The following is a 22,445-nucleotide window of genomic DNA, read 5'->3' on the forward strand; positions in this document are numbered from 1 at the left end:
CGAATTCTCCCTTGTCCTCAGGAACAAACGTAATTACTCACAAAGCATATTCATGTTCATAATCAGAGGGGTAATAATATGCATATAGGATCTGAACATATGATCTTCCACCAAATAAACCAACTAGCATCAACTACAAGGAGTAATCAACACTACTAGCAACCTACTAGCACCAATCCCGGACTTTGAGACAAGAATTGGATACAAGAGACGAACTAGGGTTTGGAGATGAGATGGTGCTGGTGAAGATGTTGATGGAGATTTCCCTCTCCCGATGAGAGGAGCATTGGTGATGACGATGGTGATGATTTCCCCCTCCCGGAGGGAAGTATCCCCGGCAGAACAGCTCTGTCGGAGCTCTAGATTGGATCCGCCAAGGTTCCGCCTCGTGGCGGCGGAGTCTCGTCCCGAAAAGTTCCTCCTTATTTTTTTCTCATCGAAAGACTTCATATAGGAGAAGATGGACGTCGGAGAGCCACCAGGGGGCCCACGAGGTAGGGGGCGCCCTAGGGGGGCGCCCCCCACCCTCGTGAGCAGGGTGTGGGCCCCCTGGCCTTCATCTTTGGCGAGGATTTTTCTTTATTTATTTTAAGATGTTCCGTGGAGTTTCATGACTTGGAGTTGCGCAGAATAGGTCTCTAATATTTGCTCCTTTTCCAGCCCAGAATTCCAGCTGCCGGCATTCTCCCTCCTTATGTAAACCTTGTAAAATAAGAAAGAATAGCCATAAGTATTGTGACATAAAGTGAAATAATAATCCATAATGCGATAAATATCGATATAAAAGCATGATGCAAAATGGACGTATCAGTAACCGACCTTGTGTAACCCTAGATCGTCCCGGTGTCTATATAAACCGGAGGACTTAGTCCAGATAGGACACTCATTATCATGGCCAAACAAGCTAGACCTCTAGGGTTTTGCCATTATGATCTCGAGGTAGATCAACTCTTGTAACACTCATATTCATCAATATCAATCAAGCAGGACGTAGGGTATTACATCCATAGAGAGGGCCCGAACCTAGGTAAACATCGTGTCCCTTGTCTCGTGTTACCATCGACCTTAGACGCACAGTTCGGGACCCCCTACCCGAGATCTGCCGGTTTTGACACCGACATTGGTGCTTTCATTGAGAGTTCCTCTGTGTTGTCGCCAAAAGGTTCGATGGCCCCTTCGATCGTCAATAATGACGCTGTCCAAGGAGAAATCTTCCTTCCTAGACAGATCTTTGTGTTCGGCGGCTTCGCATTGCGGGCCAACTCGTTTGGCCATCTGGAGCAGATCGAAAGCTACGCCCCTGGCCATCAGGTCAGATTCGGGAGCTTGAACTACGTTATGGACATCCGGGGAGACTTGATCTTCACCGGATTCGAGACCGCGGCAGCCGCTCCCGGTGACCCAGATGATCATGACCTAAATCTGTCATCTGGCCGCATCCAGGAGATTGCTCCTATAACCGCTCTTGCCCTAGATCCGGAGCAAACCATGCCATCCCACTACGGAGGCCACAGATTCCACGGCATTGGAGCCGCACATAGACTCAACCTCTCATGATGTCTTGGTCACCGGAACTGCGGACTCGTCTCTGGCCGTAAGTTCCAAACCACGTGAGCCCGCGGACTCCGAGCTTGATCGTTTATCGATCTTCGAATTCGGTGCCGCGGACATCTTCCAGCACTCGCCTTTGGGCGATGTGCTCAGCTCGTTAAAGAACCTGTCCTTGATAGAGGATTCACAGCCAAACATTATTCGGCTCGAACCAGGGGCTGGCTGCGGAGAATTTTGCTTCCCACCCACCACCCACTTCATAGCCACAGTCGAAGATTCGATAGATACACTTGACTACGACTCCGAGAACATTGACAGTATGGATGACGATGCTGAAGACAACGAAGACCCTGTTAATACAGCTAATGACCAGGATGAACGGGAAGATGGGCAGGTTAGCCCTGGTAAGCAGGCCAAGTACGAAGATTCGGAGGACGACAATTACCTTCCCCTCTCTGAGGATGAGGTGAGCCTCGGCACCGATGATTTTATCGTGCCTGAGGAACCTCTTGAGCAGGAGCGCTTCAAGCGCCAACTAATAGCCACTGCAAGGAGCCTAAAAAAGAAGCAGCAGCAACTTCAAGCCGACCAAGATCTACTCAATGATAGATGGACCTAAGTCCTAGCTGCCGAAGAATTTGGCCTTAGTGGCCCAGCCAAAAGCTACCCAAAGAGTACATTGCTACCCTAGGGTGACGACAAGGCGCTCGAGCTCGCGCCATTATCGCACAGGACGTAAGGTCAAGCACAACTTGGTCCGGGTAAAGCGGTAACTCAAGACGAACACCAGACCGCCCCACCTCACCGTAAAGGCAAGAACAAAACAACTCGGTATTGTGCACACGACTGTCACCAGGCCCCGGGTAGCAGAGTAGGACACCCAAGAGCGACCTATGGATCGCAAGGACATACCTCGACACGCGACGATGGCCACCTATCTAGACGTGACAAACCTAGCCACGCCCGGGCTGAAAACCGCAATCGGACTCCATCGGAGGTACGTCGCAGTGTGTCCCAACATAGAGGCGCCACGCACCCTCTTTGCTTCATAGACGAAGTAATGGAGCATGAATTCCCAAATAGGTTCAAACCTATGAATATTGAATCATACGATGGAACAACAAATCCCACGGTATGGATCGAGGACTTCCTCCTCCATATCCACATGGCCCGTGGGGATGACCTTCATGCCATCAAATACCTACCACTAAAACTAAAAGGACCAGCTCGGTACTGGTTAAATAGTTTGCCCGAAAATTCTATTGGCAGCTGGGAAGATTTGGAGGACGCCTTTTGTGAAACCTACCAAGGAACATATGTCCGGCCACTGGACGCCGATGTCTTAAGTCACATTGTCCAGCAGCCCGAAGAATCAGCCAGGCAGCTCTGGACTAGGTTCTTAGTTAAAAAGAACCAAATCGTCGACTGTCCGGATGTGGAAGCCCTTGCGGCCTTTAAACACAGCGTCCGGGATGAATGGCTTGCACGCCACCTCGGTCAAGAAAGACCTAGATCCATGACAGCCCTTACCGCTCTAATGACCCGCTTTTGCGCGGGAGAAGACAGCTGGCTCGCTCATAGAGGCAATAGGCCAGTGGCACATGCACTTCTAAAATCCGAGACGGCAACGGCAAGCCATGACAACGTAAACACAACAATTGCAATGATAATGAAAGATCACGCGACACAACGATCAACGCCGGATTCAGCAATCCTAATCCTAGTCAACGGAAAAAGCCATTCAAGGCGAACATAGATGGACCATCCAACCTAGACAGGATATTGGACCGACCCTGCCAGATTCACGGCCACCCCAATAAACCAGCTAATCATACCAACAGAAGTTCTTGGGTCCTCAAGCAGGCCGGTAAGCTCAATGCCAAACACAAGGGAAGGGGTCCGCCATGCAATAGGGACGACGGAATGGTTCACCAGCCAAGTGCCGAAGGCCAGAAGAAATTTCCCCTCGAAGATCGATCAAATCCGGGGCAGAAATATCAGTTCGACTTCCGTTGCCCATCTCATATACCCGTTAAAACTATACTGCACATACATAACTACGCGCTTAAGATACCATGGGCATCGGCGGAAGCATAATACGGACAACTCTACAAGCACTCCGATAACATTTTCTATCTACTTTCCTTTTTCTTTCTTTCTTCATTACCTCTTAATAGGTGGCGCAAAGGAGAAACATCTAAAACCGACTCTATCAGAGTTCGGATCCGTACACTCATCTACGGGGCTACTTCCTTCAAGGGTTCCCCTCGCCGAGGACAGGCGGCGCAGACGTGCGACGGGAGGTCCAAATAACTTTTAGTAGACCGCACTCTTTTTCGAGCCTGTAACATGCCTTTTTCCTCTGCCTTCGACCCAGGGCATATCAAACAGCCGGGGTCGTGGCCCTTATATATATCTAGTAATCTTTGGCATATCGCTCAGGTCCCAGTTCACATTACCAGTATTATTTATCCGTGTCTTTACGCAATAGAACAAACCTCCTATGGTTGTTTCACAGATATACCCCGGCTTAAACTTGCCAGGGGCTCGGTACGGGAACAATCGAGTTGCCAACAAAAGTCCGAACAACTTTTGCAACATACTTCAGCGTCGCGAGTTTGGCCTTATATGCATCAGCTCCGAATCATGTCTTGGGTCAATAGTTGGGTTGCCCAGCTCCTGTGCTTGCTATCCTAAGTTCCGCTCTATCGTCTAGGTTAGTAAAGGGAGAACTACTGCGATTGTGCTTCCGGTTCACCTAGCTCAGCACCTCAGTAGAGAAAGCCGAAAACTGACTGTCATGATGCGGTGAGAGCTAGTCAACCACTCGATGACTTATCAGAATCTCTAGCGATTCCTCCGTTTCACACGAAGGACCACTTTTCTGTCAAATATGTACACGCATCATATGAATAAGCCGCATACATACCAGGGGCTATGTCGTAGACCCATCGTAAAACTCCTATGGCTAAGTGAAAGTGTTAACGCCCTATTGTCTGGTTGCCTATTTCGCCGCATTGACACCTCCTTCATGGACCAAGACGTTGGGTCAAGAGTGATCAAATGCTTTTCCGAACACCCCCGTACTTCCCACGAGGGGGCTGAAGCCGATGACTGGAAAACTTTCAGATTATATTAAAACGGCCGCACAGGAGGAACACAAACTTTCGAGCAATATATAAAAACAGATTAACCATAAAATTGTCTCATACAATTCTCATACATCTCACTCGAACATTATGTCTTTCGAGCACTGGCCCTATATCAAGCGGGCAGCCACTAGGACGTCTTCAAAATAATGCTCCGGTTCTTGGTGGTCCTTACCCTTGGGTGGACTGTTCACTGCAACATCGATGGCCTTCATCTTCCCCCATAATGTCTTGACTCGGGCAAAGGCCATCCGTGCACAATTGATGCACACCGACCGCTTCACAGCGTCGATATGTGGCACCGCGTCAACAAGCCGTTGCACCAAGCTGAAGTAGCTATTCGGAACAGGCTCAGTTGGCCATAACCGAGTTATGACATTCTTCATGGCAGTGCCGGATATCCTATGAAGCTCGGCCCACTGGGACATCTGCTTATTTAGCAACAGGGGGCGCTTCGACGCGCTGAATTGTGACCAAAAAAGCTTCTCTGATGCATACCCCTCTCGCGCCTGGTAAAACTGCGCCGCATCGAAAGAACTCTTCGGTAAGTCTAAAAACTCGTCCGAAGAACTCCATAATTGGTTACGTTGAGCATAGTTTGGATCGCCGAACTTAGTCTATAGCAAAAATGGCTCACCGGCCGCAATCTCCCTAGCTTGCCAGATCTCCTCACAGGCGGCTCTGGATTCAGACCACGCTTCCCTCGCCTCTCGTAAGGACTTGTCAACTTCAGCCATTTTGGCTTCATTCTCCTTCTCAAGAAGGTCACAGCGGCTAGCAGCATTTTTTAGTTCAAGCGCCATCATGGATATGTTCTCCTCGTCTTGATGCCGAGCAGTTCGTTCGGCCTTTAACTCAGCCGATGCCTTTTCGGTAGCCGCATTACTGCATCGAGCCTGCTCCTTGGCCCGGGCCAGCTCTGCCAGAAGAATTTCAATGGCGGCAACACCATCTGCAGCCATGCATATTACAGTATATAAATTTCAGCATTATGCTTCTATCACAAACATGTATGTGAAGGGACTGCCCCGAACACATACCTTGCGATTCATCAAGATGCACATTGATTAACGCAATGTCATCCTCGGCCATATCAAGCTTTCGTTGCAGCTCGGCAATATCCGTAGTCTGGGAAGTGGCCAGGGGGAAGCAGCCTGTGTTCAAGTCAATCAGATTAGTCCTTGAATGTTTCTTCTTGATCCTTCGTTCGCCTCCCATGGGAAGCCAACCTGGGTCTCAGGGGCTACTATCTATGCACAGGTGTATTTTCTGAATAAAACACAATTGCACATATTACAGTACAAACCTCGAAGCCTCTTAGTAGGCTCGCAAAGGCCTCATCCAATCCGCTCTTCGCGGACTGGACCTTTTCAACCACCGTACTCATTAAGGTACGATGTTCCCCTGAGACGGACGCTTGCCGCAGCATGTTCGTCAAGATATCCGGCGCCTCTGGGTCTTCGGGGGCTGCCGTGGGAGTACGGCCACCCTTTGAAGGGATCTGTTCATACGTCTCCGGATGTATATCAGATTGTCCGGGGCCCTCATTGTTGTCCCCTGGACCTTGGGCCACCGAAGTATCACCTTCGGCAAATGTCTTCATCATCCCTTGCACCACTTGTTGGTCGGGGGAGACCCTCCGCGACGACACCTCCAAGTCATCCGCCCTATTGGACGGGGAATCCGGTGGAGCCGTTTCGCTTTCCATCATCTCTGGGAGAAGGTCCCCCGAGGAAAAGGATTGTTGATGAAGACTGTGTGTTGAACTGCAAAAACAAAGAATATATATTCCGGGCATTATAAGAAAGGAACGGGACATGTTTAAAATAGCCTTGATTCACTTACAATTTGGCCTAAAGTTTGTCCTCGTCATGAGACTGCGCTTCGACGTCCTCCAAACCCGAGCCAGCCACCTGAGGCATCTTGCCTCGTTTAGAAGCCCACTTCTCCCCATCTTCGGAGGTGGCCCTTCTCTTCCTAGGAGGAAGGGAGACATTGCCCCCCTTTCACTTTTGTCTTCGTATGAGGGAACTTTGATTCCTCCAGACACAATGTCCGATGCACCCTTGGAATAGGGGCCATCTTTGGTCCTCTCACTCTCCGCCTCGCCCTCCTTCACAGGCATCTGGGATGGTGCCAGGGCCAGCATCCTTGTTAGAACAGGATTCGCTGGGCCCTCAGGCAGAGGGGCCGAACACATAATCAGTTCCGCCTTCCTTGTCCAGCCCTGGAAGAAGATAGGTTGCTTAGTACCATATTATGGTATGCATAATTACAAAGTGTTCAGGAGCCAAGTGCTTACCGGGGTATCCGGACGGTTGCAGTTAAGGCCAGCATCTTCGGTGGTGTCCAGCCAATGTTTCCGCTTCCCGAAAAATAACTTCCACATCCCTTTGTGTGTGGTGCCGAAGAAGTGTTGGAGGGTTTGTGGTCCTTCTGGATTAAACTCCCACATGCGGCGAGACATGCATTGGCACGACAGGGTTCGGCGAACTAACATCACTTGGATCACGTTGACAAGATCGATGTCTCTCTCGAGGAGGGTTCGGATGCGGCTTTGTAAAGTCTGCACTTCATCAATTGATCCCCAGTCCAGCCCCTTGTTGACCCACGACGCAAGCAATAACAGTGGGCTAGGATGGAATGTGGGTGCAGCTACCCACTTGGTGCTGCGGGGCTCCGTAATGTAAAACCACCCCCTTTGCCAGTGATTGGAAGCTTTGGTAAAAGAACCTTTTGGCCAAGGAGTGCCGGTGAATTGGCAGATCGTAGCACCGCCGCACTCCACCTGTTCCCCGTCGACTACCTTCGGCTTCACACTGAAGGTCTTGAGCCATAAGCCGAAGTGTGGGGGATTCGGAGGAAGGCCTCGCATGTAATGATAAACGCCGAGATGTGAAGGATAGAGTCTGGGGCTAGGTCATGAAAATCTAGTCCGTAATAGAACATTAGCCCCCGGACGAAGGGGTGAAGAGCAAACCCTAGCCCCCAGAGGAAGTGGGAGATGAATACGACCCTCTCGCCAGATCTGGGGGTCGGAATAACCTGTCCTTGAGAACGAAGCCTGTGGTGCACCTCCGCAGTCAAATATCTGGCCGCCCGAAGCTTTGTGATATCCTCCTCCGTGACGGAGGAAGCCGCCCATCGGCCTTGGGAGCTAGGTCCGGACATGATGGGAGGCTTGAAACGATGAAGTTGAACCTTGGGTGCTAGAACTCGAGGCCGGGAAGGATGAGGAAAGGTTTGGCATAAAACACGGCCCTTGGTTCCTTTATAAAGGCAGCGGGTATTAAACGCCTCCTCCCAAGCCTAAGAACTTGCCTATTACTAAGGAATCTTTCCCGCGGGACGGTTGGGTTACCCACGCTTGTATTAATGAAAATCCCGCAATTAGGGGACACGATCTCTGCTTCGACAAGACGTGTCAATGACAACCACGCCCTGAAAAGTGGGACGGAGGGACAGGAAACGGTTCGAAATAATGACCGAGAAGCATGACATCACATTACTAAAAGTTGTCAGCAGATTGGATTCGTAGAATGCTATACGCTCTATGGCCGTGTGTTACAGGTCCGGACACGATCAATTCATCCGAAGACTATTCTAGAATTCAGAAGGAGGAACCCGTCTTGCAATGCCGAAGACAACACTACGCGTCGGATACCTTGTCATTGAAGCCAGGTTCACGGGCTACTGAGGGAGTCCTGGACTAAGGGGTCCTCGGGTGTCCGGCCCATTAGCCATGGGCCAGACTGATGGGTTGTGAAGATACGAAGACCGAAGACTACACCCGAGTCTGGATGGGACTCTCCTTGGCGTGGAAGGCAATCTTGACGACCTAATATGTAGATTCCCTTCTTTGTAACCGACCTTGTGTAACCCTAGATCCTCCCGGTGTCTATATAAACCGGAGTAGTTAGTCCGGATAGGACACTCATTATCATGGCCAAACAAGCTAGACCTCTAGGGTTTAGCCATTACGATCTCGAGGTAGATCAACTCTTGTAACACTCATATTCATCAATATCAATCAAGCAGGACGTAGGGTATTACCTCCATAGAGAGGGCCCGAACCTGGGTAAACATAGTGTCCCTTGTCTCCTGTTACCATCGACCATAGACACATAGTTCGGGACCCCCTACCCGAGATCCGCCGGTTTTGACACCAACAGTAAGGATGATGGAGACTATGATTCCCCCACAAGTCGGGACGAGGAACCAGACGAAAAAAGAGGCCAAAAAGTGCCAAACAAAAAAAGAAAAAAAGAAAAAAAAGAAAATGAGAGAAAAAAGAGAAGGGGCAATGTTACTACCCTTTTCCACACTTGTGCTTCAAAGTAGCACCATGTATTTCATATAGAGAGCCCCCTATGTTGTCACTTTCATATACTAGAGGGAATTTTTCATTATAGAACTTGGCTTGTATATTTCGATGATGGGCTTTCTCAAATGCCCGAGGTCTTCATGAGCAAGCAAGTTGGATGCACACCCACTTAGTTTTCCATTTGAGCTTTCATACACTTAATCGCTTATAGCTCTTAGTGCATTCGTTGCATGGAAATCCGTACTCCTCGCATTGACATCAGTTTATGGGCATCTCCATAGCCCGTTGATTAGCCGCGTCGATGTGAGACTATCTTCCTTTTTTGTCTTCCCCTTATTGATCTCCATCACTGCATTCTATTCCACCCATAGTGCTATGTCCATGGCTTACGCTCATGTATTGTGTGTGGGTTGAAAAAACTGAAGCGTGCTAAAAAGTATGAACCAATTTATCGGTTTGTCATTGGGGTTGTACATGATAAATACTTTGTGCTAAGAAGATGGAGCATGACAAGACTATATGATTTTGTAGGGATAGCGTTTTTTAGCATTTTTATTCTGAAAGAGATGATTGTTTGTTGGTATGCCCGAGTATTGATTGAAGGAAATATGCCCTAGAGGCAACAATAAAGATGTTATTTATATTTCCTAAATATGCCCTAGAGGCAATAATAAAGTTGTTATTTATATTTCCTTATGTCATGATAAATGTTTATTATTCATGCTAGAATTGTATTAACCGGAAACTTAGTACATGTGTGAATACATAGACAAACAGAGTATCACTAGTATGCATCTACTTGACTAGCTCGTTAACCAAAGATGGTTACGTTTCCTAGCCATAGACATGAGTTGTCATTTGATGAATGGGATCACATCATTAGAGAATGATGTGATTGACATGACCCATACGTTAGCTTAACACTTTGATCATTTAGTTTATTGCTATTGCTTTCTCCAAAACTTATGCATGTTCCTATGACTATGAGATTATGTAACTCCCGAATACCAGAGGAACACTTAGTGTGCTATCAAATGTCACAACATAACTAGGTGATTATAAAGATTCTCCACAGGTGTCTCTGATGGTGTTTGTTGAGTTGGAATAGATCGAGATTAGAATTTGTCACTCCGATTGTCGAAGAGGTATCTCTGGGCCCTCTCGGTAATACACATCACTATAAGCCTTGCAAGCAATGTGACTAATGAGTTAGTTATGGGATGTTGCATTACGGAACGAGTAAAGAGACTTGCCGGTAACGAGATTGAACTAGGTATGATGATACCGATGATCGAATCTCGGGCAAGTAACATACTGATGACAAAGGGAACAACGTATGTTGTTATGCGGTTTGACGGATAAAGATCTTCGTAGAATATGTAGGAACCAATATGAGCATCCAGGTTCCGCTATTGGTTATTGACCGGAGATGAGTCTCGGTCATGTCTACATAGTTCTCCAACCCGTAGGGTCTGCACACTTAACGTTCGATGACGATATGTATTGTGAGTTATGTGATTTGATGTACCGAAGGTAGTTCAGAGTCCCAGATGTGATCACGGACATGACGAGGAGTCTCAAAATGGTCGAGACATAAAGGTTGATATATTGGAAGGTTATGTTTGGACACCGGAAAGGTTTCGGATAGGTTTGGGCATTTTCCGGGAACCCCCCGGGGGGTTAATGGGCCTTCATGGGCTTTAGTGGAAGAGAGGAGGAGGCGGCCAAGAGGAGGGCAGCCCCCCAAGCCCAATCCGAATTGGGGAGGGGGGCCGACCCCCTTTCCTTCTTCCCCTCTTCCCTTTCCTTCCTCTCCTAGTTGGACTAGGAAAGGGGGAAACCTACTCCTAGTAGGAGTAGGATCCCCCCTTGGGGCGCGCCCTATGAGGCCGGCCGGCCCCCTCCTCCACTCCTTTATATACAGGGGAGGGGGCACCCCATAGACACACAAGCTGATTTCTTAGCCGTGTGCGGTGCCCCCCTCCACAGGTTTCCACCTCGGTCATATTGTCCTAGTGCTTAGGCGAAGCCCTGCATCGGTAACTTCATCATCACCGTCAACACGCCATCGTGCTGACGAAACTCTCCCTCAGCCTTAGCTGGATCTAGAGTTCGAAGGATGTCATCGAGCTGAACGTGTGCAGATCACGGAGGTGCCATGTGTTCGGTACTTGATCGGTTGGATCGTGAAGACGTTCGACTACATCTACCGTGTTACTTAACGCTTCCGCTTTCGGTCTACGAGGGTACATTGACACACTATCCCCACTCGTTGCTATGCTTCTCCTAGATAGATCTTGCGTGATCGTAGGAAATTTTTTGAAATACTACGTTCCCCAACAGTGACATCCGAGCCAGGTCTATGCGTAGATGTTATATGCATGAGTAGAACACAAATGAGTTGTGGGCGTGGGTATATACATATTGCTTGCCGTCACTAGTTGTTTCTCTATTCGGCGGTGTTGTTGGATGAAGCGGCCCGGACCGACATTACATGACCGCGTTCATGAGACTGGTTCTACCGACGTGCTTTGCACACATGTGGCTGGCGGGTGTTAGTTTCTCCAACTTTAGTTGAATCGGATTCAATGAACAGGGTTCTTTCTGAAGATCAAAATGCAATCACTATACTACGTTGTGGTTTTGATACGTAGGTAAGAACAGTTCTTGCTAGAAGCCCGTAGCAGCCACGTAAAAGTTGCAACAACAAAGTAGAGGACGTCTAACTTGTTTTTCCAGGGCATGTTGTGATGTGATATGGTCAAAACATGATTATATAAATTGTTGTATGAGATGATCATGTTTTGTAACACAGTTATCGGCAACTGGCAGGAGCCATATGGTTGTCGCTTTATTGTATGAAATGCTATCACCATGTAATTGCTTTAATTTATCACTAAGCGGTAGCGATAGTCGTGGAAGCAATAGTTGGCGAGACGACAACGATGCTACGATGGAGATCAAGGTGTCAAGCCGGTGACGATGCTGATCATGATGGTGCTTAGGAGATGGAGATCAAAGGCATAAGATGATGATGGCCATATTATATGACTTATATTGATTGCGTGTGATGTTTATCCTTTATGCATCTTATTTTGCTTAGTACGGCGGTAGCATTATAAGATGATCTCTCACTAAATTTCAAGGTATAAGTGTTCTCCCTGAGTATGCACCGTTGCTACAGTTCATCGTGCCGAGACACCACGTGATGATCGAGTGTGATAAGCTCTACATTCACATACAACGGGTGCAAGCCAGTTTTGCGCAAGCAGAATACTCGGGTTAAACTTGACAAGCCTAGTATATGCAGATATGGCCTCGGAATACTAAGACCGAAAGGTCGAGCGTGAATCGTATAGTAGATATGATCAACATAGTGATGTTCACCATTGAATTACTCCATCTCACGTGATGATCGGACATGGTTTAGTTGATATGGATCACGTGATCACTTAGATGATTGGAGGGATGTCTATCTAAGTGGGTGTTCTTAAGTAATTTGATTAATTGAACTTTAATTTATCATGAACTTAGTACCTGATAGTATTTTGCATGTCTATGTTATTGTAGATAAATGCCACGTGCTGTTGTTCCGTTGAATTTTAATGCGTTGCTAGAGAAAGCTAAGTTGAAAGATGATGGTAGCAACTACACAGACTGGGTCCATAATTTGAGGATTATCCTCATTGCTGCCTAGAAGAATTACGTCCTGGAAGCACCGCTAGGTGCCAAATCCGCTGCAGGAGCAACTTCGGATGTTATGAACACCTGGCAGAGCAAAGCTGATGACTACTCGACAGTTTAGTGTGCCATGCTTTACGGCTTAGAACCGGGACTTCAACGACATTTTTAACGTGATGGAGCATATGAGATGTTCCGGGAGTTGAACTTAATATTTCAAGCAAATGCCCGGATTGAGAGATATGAAGTCTCCACTAAGTTCTACAACTCCAAAATGAAGGAGAATAGTTCTGTTAGTGAGCACATACTCATAATGTCTGGGTACCACAATCACTTGACTCAGCTGGGAGTTAATCTTCGGTTGATAGTGTCATTGATAGAGTTCTTCAATCACTTCCACCAAGCTACAAAAGCTTCATGATGAACTATAATATACAAGGGATGGATAAGACAATTCCCAAGCTCTTCGCAATGCTAAAGGCTGCGGAGGTAGAAATCAAGAAGGAGCATCAAGTGTTGATGGTCAACAAGACCACCAGTTTTAAGAAGAAGGGCAAAGGGAAGAAGGGGAACTTCAAGAAGAACGGCAAGAAAGTTGCTGCTCAAGTGAAGAAGCCCAAGTCTGGACCTAAGCCTGAGACTGAGTGCTTCTACTGCAAAGGGACTGGTCACTGGAAGCGGAACTGCCCCAAGTATTTGGCGGATAAGAAGGATGGCAAAGTGAAAGGTATATTTGATATACATGTTATTGATGTGTACCTTACTAATGCTCGCAGTAGCGCCTGGGTATTTGATACTGGTTCTGTTGCTAATATTTGTAACTCGAAACAGGGGCTATGAATTAAGAAAGATTGGCTAAGGACGAGGTGACGATGCGCGTGGGAAATGGTTCCAAAGTCGATGTGATCGCCGTTGGCACGCTACCTCTACATCTACCTTCGTGATTAGTTTTAGACCTGAATAATTGTTTTTTGGTGCCAGCATTAAGCATGAACATTATATCTGGATCTTGTTTGATGCGAGATGGTTATTCATTTAAATCAGAGAATAATGATTGTTCAATTTATATGAGTAATATATTTTATGATCATGCACCCTTGATGAGTGGTCTATTTTTACTAAATCTTGATAGAGTGATACACATATTCATAGTATTGAAGCCAAAAGATATAAGTTTAATAATGATAGTGCAACTTATTTGTGGCACTGCCGTTTAGGTCATATTGGTGTAAAGCGCATGAAGAAACTCCATGCTGATGGGCTTTTGGAATCACTTGATTATGAATCACTTGATGCTTGCGAACCATGCCTCATGGGCAAGATGACTAAGACTCTGTTCTCCGAACAATGGAATGAGCAACAGACTTATTGGAAATAATACATACTGATGTATGCGGTCTGATGAGTGTTGATGCTCGTGGCGGGTATCATTATTTTCTGACCTGCATAGATGATTTGAGATATGAGTTTGGTCTTCATTTGAAACAATGCGGAATAGTTTTGCAACTCACACCACCTGGAACACGACAGCGTAATGGTGTGTCCGAATGTCGTAACCACACTTTATTAGATATGGTGCGTATGATGTCTCTTATTGATTTACCGCTATCGTTTTGGGGTTATGCTTTAGAGATGGCTGCATTCACGTTAAATAGGGCACCATCGGAATCCGCTGAGACGACACCATATGAACTGTGGTTTGGCAAGAAACCCAAGTTGTCATTTCTTAAAGTTTGGGGCTGCGATGCTTATGTGGAAAAGCTTCAACCTGATAAGCTCGAACCCAAATCGGAGAAATGTGTCTTCATAGGATACCCAAAGGAGACTGTTGGGTACACCATCTATCACAGATCCGAAGGCAAGATATTCATTGCTAAGAATGGATCCTTTCTAGAGAAGGAGTTTCTCTCGAAAGAAGTGAATGGGAGGAAAGTAGAACTTGATGAGGTAATTGTACCTGCTCCCTTATTGGAAAGTAGTTCATCACAGAAATCAGTTCTAGTAATTCCTACACTAATTAGTGAGGAAGCTAATGATGATGATCATGAAACTTCTGATCAAGTTACTAACGAACCTCATAGGTCAACCAGAGTAAGATCCGCACCAGAGTGGTACGGTAATCCTGTTCTGGAGATCATGTTACTTGACCATGACGAACCTACGAACTATGAGGAAGTGATGATGAACCCAGATTCCGCGAAATGGCTTGAGGCCATGAAATCTGAGATGGGATCCATGTACGAGAACAAAGTATGGACTTTGGTTGACTTGCCCGATGATCGGCAAGCCATAGAGAATAAATGGATCTTCAAGAAGAAGACTGACGCTGACGGTAATATTACTATCTATAAAGCTCGACTTGTTGCAAAAGGTTTTCGACAAGTTCAAGGAGTTGACTACAATGAGACCTTCTCACCCGTAGCGATGCTTAAGTCCGTCGGAATCATGTTAGCAATTGCCGCATTTTATGATTATGAAATTTGGCAAATGGATGTCAAAATTGCATTCCTTAATGGATATCTTAAAGAATAGTTGTATATGATGCAACCAGAAGGTTTTTTCGATCCAAAAGGTGATAACAAAGTGTGTAAGCTCCATCGATCCATTTATGGACTGGTGCAAGCATCTCAGAGTTGGAATATACGCTTTGATAGTGTGATCAAAGCATATGGTTTTATACAGACTTTTGGAGAAGCCTGTATTTACAAGAAAGTGAGTGGGAGCTCTGTAGCATTTCTGATATTATATGTGGATGACATATTGTTGATTGGAAATGATACTAAATTTCTGAATATCATAAAAGGATACTTGAATAAGAAATTTCCAATGAAAGACCTCGGTGAAGCTGCGTATATATTGGGCATCAACATCTATAGACATAGATCAAGACACTTAATTAGACATTCACAAAGCACATACCTTGATAAAGTTTTGAAGAAGTTCGAAATGGATCAAGCAAAGAAAGGGTTCTTGCCTATGTTATAAGGTGTGAAGTTGAGTCAGACTCAATGCCCGACCACTGTAGAAGATAGAGAGAAAATGAAAGTCATTCCCTATGCTTCGGCCATAGGTTCTATCATGTATGCAATGTTGTGTACCAAACCTGATATGTGCCATGCTATTAGTTTAGCAAGGAGATACCAAAGTAATCCAGGAGTGGATCACTAGACAGCGGTCAAGAATATCCTTAAATACCTGAAAAGGACTAAGGATATGTTTCTCGTTTATGGAGGTGACAAAGAGCTCGTCGTAAAAGGTTACATCGATGCAAGCTTTGACACTGATCCGGATGACTCTAAGTCACAAACCGGATACATATTTATATCGAATGGTGGAGCTGTTAGTTGGTGTGGTTCCAAGCAGAGCGTCATGGCGGGATCTACGTGTGAAGCGGAGTACATAGCTGCTTCGAAAGCAACAAATGAAGGAGTCTGGATGAAGGGGTTCATATCTGATCTAGGTGTCATACCTAGTGCATCAGGTCCAATGAAAATCTTTTGTGACAATACTGGTGCAATTTCCTTGGCAAAGGAATCTAGATTTCACAAGAGAACCAAGCACATCAAGATATGCTTCAATTCCATCCGCGATCAAGTAAAGGAGGGAGACATAGAAATTTGCAAGACACATACGGATCTGAATGTTGTAGACCCGTTGACTAAGCCTCTCTCACAAGCAAAACATGATCAACACTAAGACTCCATGGGTGTTAGAATCATTACATTGTAATCTAGATTATTGACTCTAGTGCAAGTGGGAGACTGAAGGAAATATTCCCTAGAGGCAATAATAAAGTTGTTATTTATATTTCCGTATGTCATGATAAATGTTTATTATTCATGCTAGAATTGTATTAATCGGAAACTTAGTACATGTGTGAATACATAGACAAACAGAGTGTCACTAGTATGCCTCTACTTGACTAGCTCGTTAATCAAAGAAGGTTAAGTTTCCTAGCCATAGACATGAGTTGTCATTTGATGAGCGGCATCACATCATTAGAGAATGATGTGATTGACATGACCCATATGTTAGCTTAGCAATTTGATCGTTTAGTTTATTGCTATTGCTTTCTCCATAACTTATACAAGTCCCTATGACTATGAGATTATGAAACTCCCGAATACCGGAGGAACACTTAGTGTGCTATCAAACGTCACAATGTAACTAAGGTGATTATAAAGATGCTCTACAGGTGTCTCCGATGGTGTTTGTTGAGTTGGCATAGATCGAGATTAGGATTTGTCACTCCGATTGTCGGAGAGGTATCTCTGGGCCCTCTCGTTATGACTATGAGATTATGCAACTCCCGTTTGCCGGAGGAACACTTTGTGTGCTACCAAACGTCACAACGTAACTGGGTGATTATAAAGATGCTCTACAGGTGTCTCCAAAGGTACATGTTGGGTTGGCGTATTTCGAGATTAGGATTTGTCACTCCGATTGTCGGAGAGGTATCTCTGGGCCCTCTCGGTAATGCACATCACATAAGCCTTGCAAGCATTGCAACTAATGAGTTAGTTATGAGATGATGTATTACGGAACGAGTAAAGAGACTTGCCGGTAACGAGACTGAACTAGGTATTGAGATACCGACGATCGAATCTCGGGTAAGTAACATACCGATGACAAAGGGAACAACGTATGTTGTTATGCGGTCTGACCGATAAAGATCTTCGTAGAATATGTGGGAGCCAATATGAGCATCCAGGTTCCGCTATTGGTTATTGACCGGAGACGTGTCTCGGTCATGTCTACATTGTTCTCGAACCCGTAGGGTCCGCACGCTTAAGGTTTTGATGACAGTTATATTATGAGTTTATGCATTTTGATGTACCGAAGTTTGTTTGGAGTCCCGGATGTGATCACGGACATGACGAGGAGTCTCGAAATGGTCGAGACATAAAGATTGATATATTGGAAGCCTATATTTGGATATCAGAAGTGTTCCGGGTGAAATCGGGATTTTACCGGAGTACCGGGAGGTTACCGGAACCCCCCGGGAGGTATATGGGCCTTAGTGGGCTTTAGTGGAAGAGAGGAGAGGTGGCCAGGGCTGGGCCGCGCGCCCCTCCCCCCCTAGTCCGAATGGGACAAGGAGAGGGGGCCGGCGCCCCCCTTCCTTCTCTCTCTCCTCTTTCCCCCCTCCCGAATCCTATTCCAACTAGGAAAGGGGGGGAATCCTACTCCCGGAGGGAGTAGGACTCCTCCTGACGCGCCCTCTCCTGGCCGGCCGCACCCCCCCTTTGATCCTTTATATACGGAGGCAGAGGGTACCCCTAGACACACAAGTTGATCCGCGTGATCATATTCTTAGCCGTGTGCGGTGCCCCCTTCCACCATAGTCCTCGATAATATTGTAGCGGTGCTTAGGCGAAGCCCTGCGACGATAGTACATCAAGATCGTCACCACGCCGCCGTGCTGACGGAACTCTTCCCTGACACTTTGCTGGATCGGAGTCCGGGGATCGTCATCGAGCTGAACGTGTGCTAGAACTCGGAGGTGCCGTAGTTTCGGTGCTTGATCGGCCGGGCCGTGAAGACGTACGACTACATCAACCGCGTTGTGCTAACGCTTCCACTGTCGGTCTACAAGGGTACGTAGATGACACTCTCCCCTCTCGTTGCTATGCATCACCATGATCTTGCGTGTGCGTAGGAATTTTTTTGAAATTACTACGTTCCCCAACAGACGTCGACCAATAACTTGGACGAGCTAGCGAATAGCGATTAGCCAGCACTATTGTTGTCCGCTGCAGCGTCTGCACCGAGGCCGTACTCGCCAGAGATGAGTCCGATGATCGAGATTGAGTAACCAATCGCATCGAGACGGGCGGAGCCACTGACGCAGGCGAGGGCAAGGGTTGATTCGATGGACTCGACCTCGGTGACGCGGCTGACGGCAACGTCTATGCGTGGGTGGTGCTCGAGTGCTAGGAGGGTGGGCGCCGGAGTTACCGGCGTCGGCGCCTAGCTGGCGCGGCGGGGACGTGGATTGTGAGGGAGGAGGAGGAGAAGTCGGGCCACAGTCGTGGGAGGAGGCGGTCGCGTGGTGGAGGAGGACCGAGATCGAGCTATGAGGGAAGGTTTGGGCGTGGCTGTTGGCTAGTAAGACGAGGGACGGCGGTGACAATTTTTCTCTGGAGAGATATGGGATTGGGAGGAGCGAGGGGGTTGGGCCTTGGGCGTGGGACGTGGATTCCTGATCGTGGCTGCTTTTTTTATTATATCGTGGCTTTTTTTCCTTTATTGTGCGTGGGTAGAGCAGGATTCCGAGGAGGACGGGTGAAGGGAATAAGGCGATCGTTGGATGATTTGAGGTCGAACCATCACGATGTTTGATTCTTCTTTAATAGTAGATTAATGTAGGCTCAGAAGAACCGACTCACGCGCACACACGTACACGAGTCCGAGTCAGTGTCCGACACAACCATCAACTAGCGTAATTAACTTGACTAACCTCCTAGTCCAACACGCGTATAGGAATCTGTTTCCTATTCGGGAGAGAAAGGTGGTAGAAGAATCAAGGGAAATGAGCCTCGGTATTCGAGATTGATGCTTTTTTTGTGTGCTTAGTTGCAAAGCCCGCTAACTATGACCAAGCACAAAAGCCCATTTAGATAGCTGGGGCCGAATGGAGGGTAAGCCCGTGATACGTTGCTACAGCGTGTCAGTGAAACCCATCTCGGGTCCATTCGCATCGTTCTCCCGAAACCCAGCGCCCAACGCCGCCACTCCTCCGCCGCCGCGTAACCGGAGAGATGTCGAGGCTTGCGGCCGCCGCCCTCCGCGGCGCCCTCACCGCCTCTGGGGCGCGCTCGTGCTCGATCTCAGTGGCATTTCCCTCTGCATCCTCTCGTCTCTTCTCAACTGACGCATCCGGCGCCGTAGCGGGATCACAGGACGACTCATCGTCCGGCGAAGGTAGCTCCCGCATCCCTGTGCTGTGATTCTCGTGAACTTGTGGGTATTCTCTCGTATGCTAGTCTGTTTATTCTTCTCCGGCGAGGTCTAGCCGTTTAGGGTTTAATATTCTGTTCCGCTTTAGAAGGAGTGGCGGAATGTAGGATGACGGACCATGTAGTTCATTGAGGTATGGTGGAACTCTGTTCTGACGGAGTTCATATTTTTGTAATCTGTTGCGAGCATCTGAATTTAGGGTGTCAAACGTTTGGAATGCGAATCAGAAATCCTAAAATACGAGATAGTGCTGTAATCTTACTGAGAACATTAGTTGGTTATTCGTGCCGTGTGAAAATCAGTAGTTGTTTTCGATTGAGAGGGATTTGGCCCAGTCCTCCCTTTGATTGTGATTGGAAAGGAGGTATTGGGTTGGATTACAGTGCATACAGACAAGTCTGCAAGGATGACCATTTTATCTCCTTAAGTTATGATCATGATACCGAGTCAATTCAAGGTTCTTATTTGTAGCTTTATGCCTTTTATGATTCCTGCATGTGACTTTCGAGACATTATTTTTTGGATCTTTTTATTTCTGCTGAAGAGAAGATTGTTTTCACATTCTTGAACTGATGTAAATATCAACTGAAAAGGTCATTTGCCTTTCTCATGTACATTATTATAACTGAGTGGTCCTTCCCATGAGATCTTGAGGATGATTTACTGTTTATCTGCTGTTAGATTGAGTGTTCTTCGTTTGGGGGCTACTCCACTATCCTATTGATACCCGGAGCTAGTTGTACACTATGTGATTTGTACTGTCTTTTTGGCAGTAGTTATGCTGTTTTGCACTATGTGGAATCTTTAGAGTAATTTTTTTTCCATGGTGTAATATCTTTGCAAACTTTGTGATTCTTATATTTGAATACCATCATGGTGTACATTTCAGTAACACTTCTACTGCAACAGGCCATACCTATGGAAGGTTCTACACTAATATTTCTGGTGTCGGCCGTCTTGGCAAGAACATGCTGAAGACTGACATTATCCATTACCTTGACCAATGTGAACTGTCACTGGATGATGTGAAGATTGATTACAACAAGGGGTTTTATCCCATGGGCGCGTACGGTTTATTTTCTGCTCCCTAATTCATCTATGTATCTTGTTTTTACTTGAGCTTTTGGCTGCATATGCATGAGTGGTTTCTTCTAATGTGTATTACTGAAGTCAGTAATGCTCAGGAGTCTACAATTGGGTTTAGCAGCTCCTTTCAAAAGAAATAGCCTTTTAGGATAGCAGTTGACATGTGATCCTTGTTTTGTGGTTAAGGCATGAATATTATCATAAGTATTTAGAAGCCTTGTCTATACTTAATAGACTAACTTGTTTCCAAGTCCTTTCATGATCTTTTCATGCAGTATGCTAAAGTAATTGTTTATTTATGTTCTGTGTGCTAGCATGGCATTCACATTTCACTTTTCTGTGTTGCTCGAAATGCAGGAAACATAGTTTCTTCTTATTAATGTCCCTTCGTGACACTAACCAAGCCAGTCTTAACACACATAACTCATTTCCTCGTATATAAATATCCATCTTTATTAAATGCATGGCATGTCATGTTTAATTGCTCTGTCATTTTAAAATTGTTATGGGTTTGCAGCTAAATATAGTGTTCTCTTACTGATTTATTAATGTGATTATCAATGTGATTTTGATCAGATTATTGAAGTTTCCTTCGGTGGAATCATTTGAGAAAGCAGTCAGGCAAACAATTCAGGGTCGCATGTACAGGCTTGAGAGGGTAAGGCGACACTCTTTTTATCAGTTATCTCATTTGGTATTAGTAATTTCCAGTACACTGATATGTATTTTATTTGGATATAACAGGTGAGTCCTGATGAGTGGGAACACAAGATATCTTTGAATGGAAAAGCTGTAAGTGATAGATTTGCTTTTAAAGTTTGGTATGTGTTACAACTATTGACCATGCAAATCCCAATAAATGCAATAAGGAGAAGAAGCCCTCTTTTTTTTTTCTTTCAATTTCCAGTTTAATTGATGCTAATGTTGTTGAGATCCATAATGCAGCTATTGATGTTTTCTAGTTGATTTACTTTGTTTTTGCTGTTTGGGTCTATCCAGGTACTGTTGCAAGGAGTCCCTCGAAACGCTCAAGTTGATGACATAGAACGTTTCTTGTGCGGCACTAACTATGAAGCTCCTCCATTTGAAAACTCTATCAGGTAATACTTTTGGGCGGCGGTCCTTGTTAGCCAGGATGTGATTAAGTCCATTCATCCTTGTCTGATTCCACCAATGGCTTGTGCAGAGCTGGGGTCCCCGAGCCTGTAAGAATGGTGCTGGTAAAGTTCGGCTCGAGGACTGATGCAACCAATGCCTTCATTGCTAAAAACAAGGGTTTCTGTCTGAACAATCCTGTTACCATGCGGGTTATTCAGTAATCTATCAGGTCTTATCATGTGTGTGTCACCTCCTTCCAATCAACCTAGGATCTGAAGCCCATCGGCGCATGTGATAGAGATGTGTACGCTCCATTCAACCTGATTTATTATGGGTTTTCTCTGCCACTTTATTGTACCATTTTCGTTGTCAACCTGGACCTTGTGCTCGTGCTTAGGTTGCAGGTTTTCCTGCGACGACAGAAGTAGCTAAACGAGTTAATCTAATAAATGTTAATACACACCACTTTCTTGCTGGCACCATGGTTGTATCATTATGTTGCTTAAGTTGCTGTAGAAAACCAAAAGTTGCAGCCATTGCAGCTGGATTTCTGGTGCGTTTGAACTGCGTGTTGCTTAAAAATACACGCATTGTTG

At 46.1% G+C, this 22,445-nt stretch overlaps 1 protein-coding gene across 1 annotated transcript; it reads left to right on the forward strand.

Moving 5' to 3' along the window:
• Positions 1–19,349: 19,349 nt before the first annotated feature.
• On the forward strand, positions 19,350–22,328 carry LOC125552055. Its single transcript, XM_048715520.1, has 6 exons — positions 19,350–19,629; positions 20,575–20,731; positions 21,328–21,409; positions 21,496–21,543; positions 21,751–21,851; positions 21,938–22,328. The coding sequence occupies exons 1-6, from the start codon at positions 19,467–19,469 to the stop codon at positions 22,068–22,070; spliced, it is 684 nt and encodes a 227-aa protein (XP_048571477.1). The 5' UTR covers positions 19,350–19,466; the 3' UTR covers positions 22,071–22,328.
• The last annotated feature ends 117 nt before the right edge of the window (positions 22,329–22,445 follow it).

The sequence above is a fragment of the Triticum urartu genome, chromosome 4 (genome assembly GCF_003073215.2).
Source record: "Triticum urartu cultivar G1812 chromosome 4, Tu2.1, whole genome shotgun sequence".
Classification (NCBI taxonomy): domain Eukaryota; kingdom Viridiplantae; phylum Streptophyta; class Magnoliopsida; order Poales; family Poaceae; genus Triticum; species Triticum urartu.

Coding starts and splice junctions, on each gene's coding strand:
- LOC125552055 (XM_048715520.1), top strand. CDS start 19,467: ATGTCGAGGCTTGCGGCCGCCGCCCTCCGCGGCGCCCTCACCGCCTCT. Junction 20,732..21,327: donor GGGTTTTATCCCATGGGCGC/GTACGGTTTATT, acceptor GATTTTGATCAG/ATTATTGAAGTTTCCTTCGG. Junction 21,410..21,495: donor GCATGTACAGGCTTGAGAGG/GTAAGGCGACAC, acceptor TGGATATAACAG/GTGAGTCCTGATGAGTGGGA.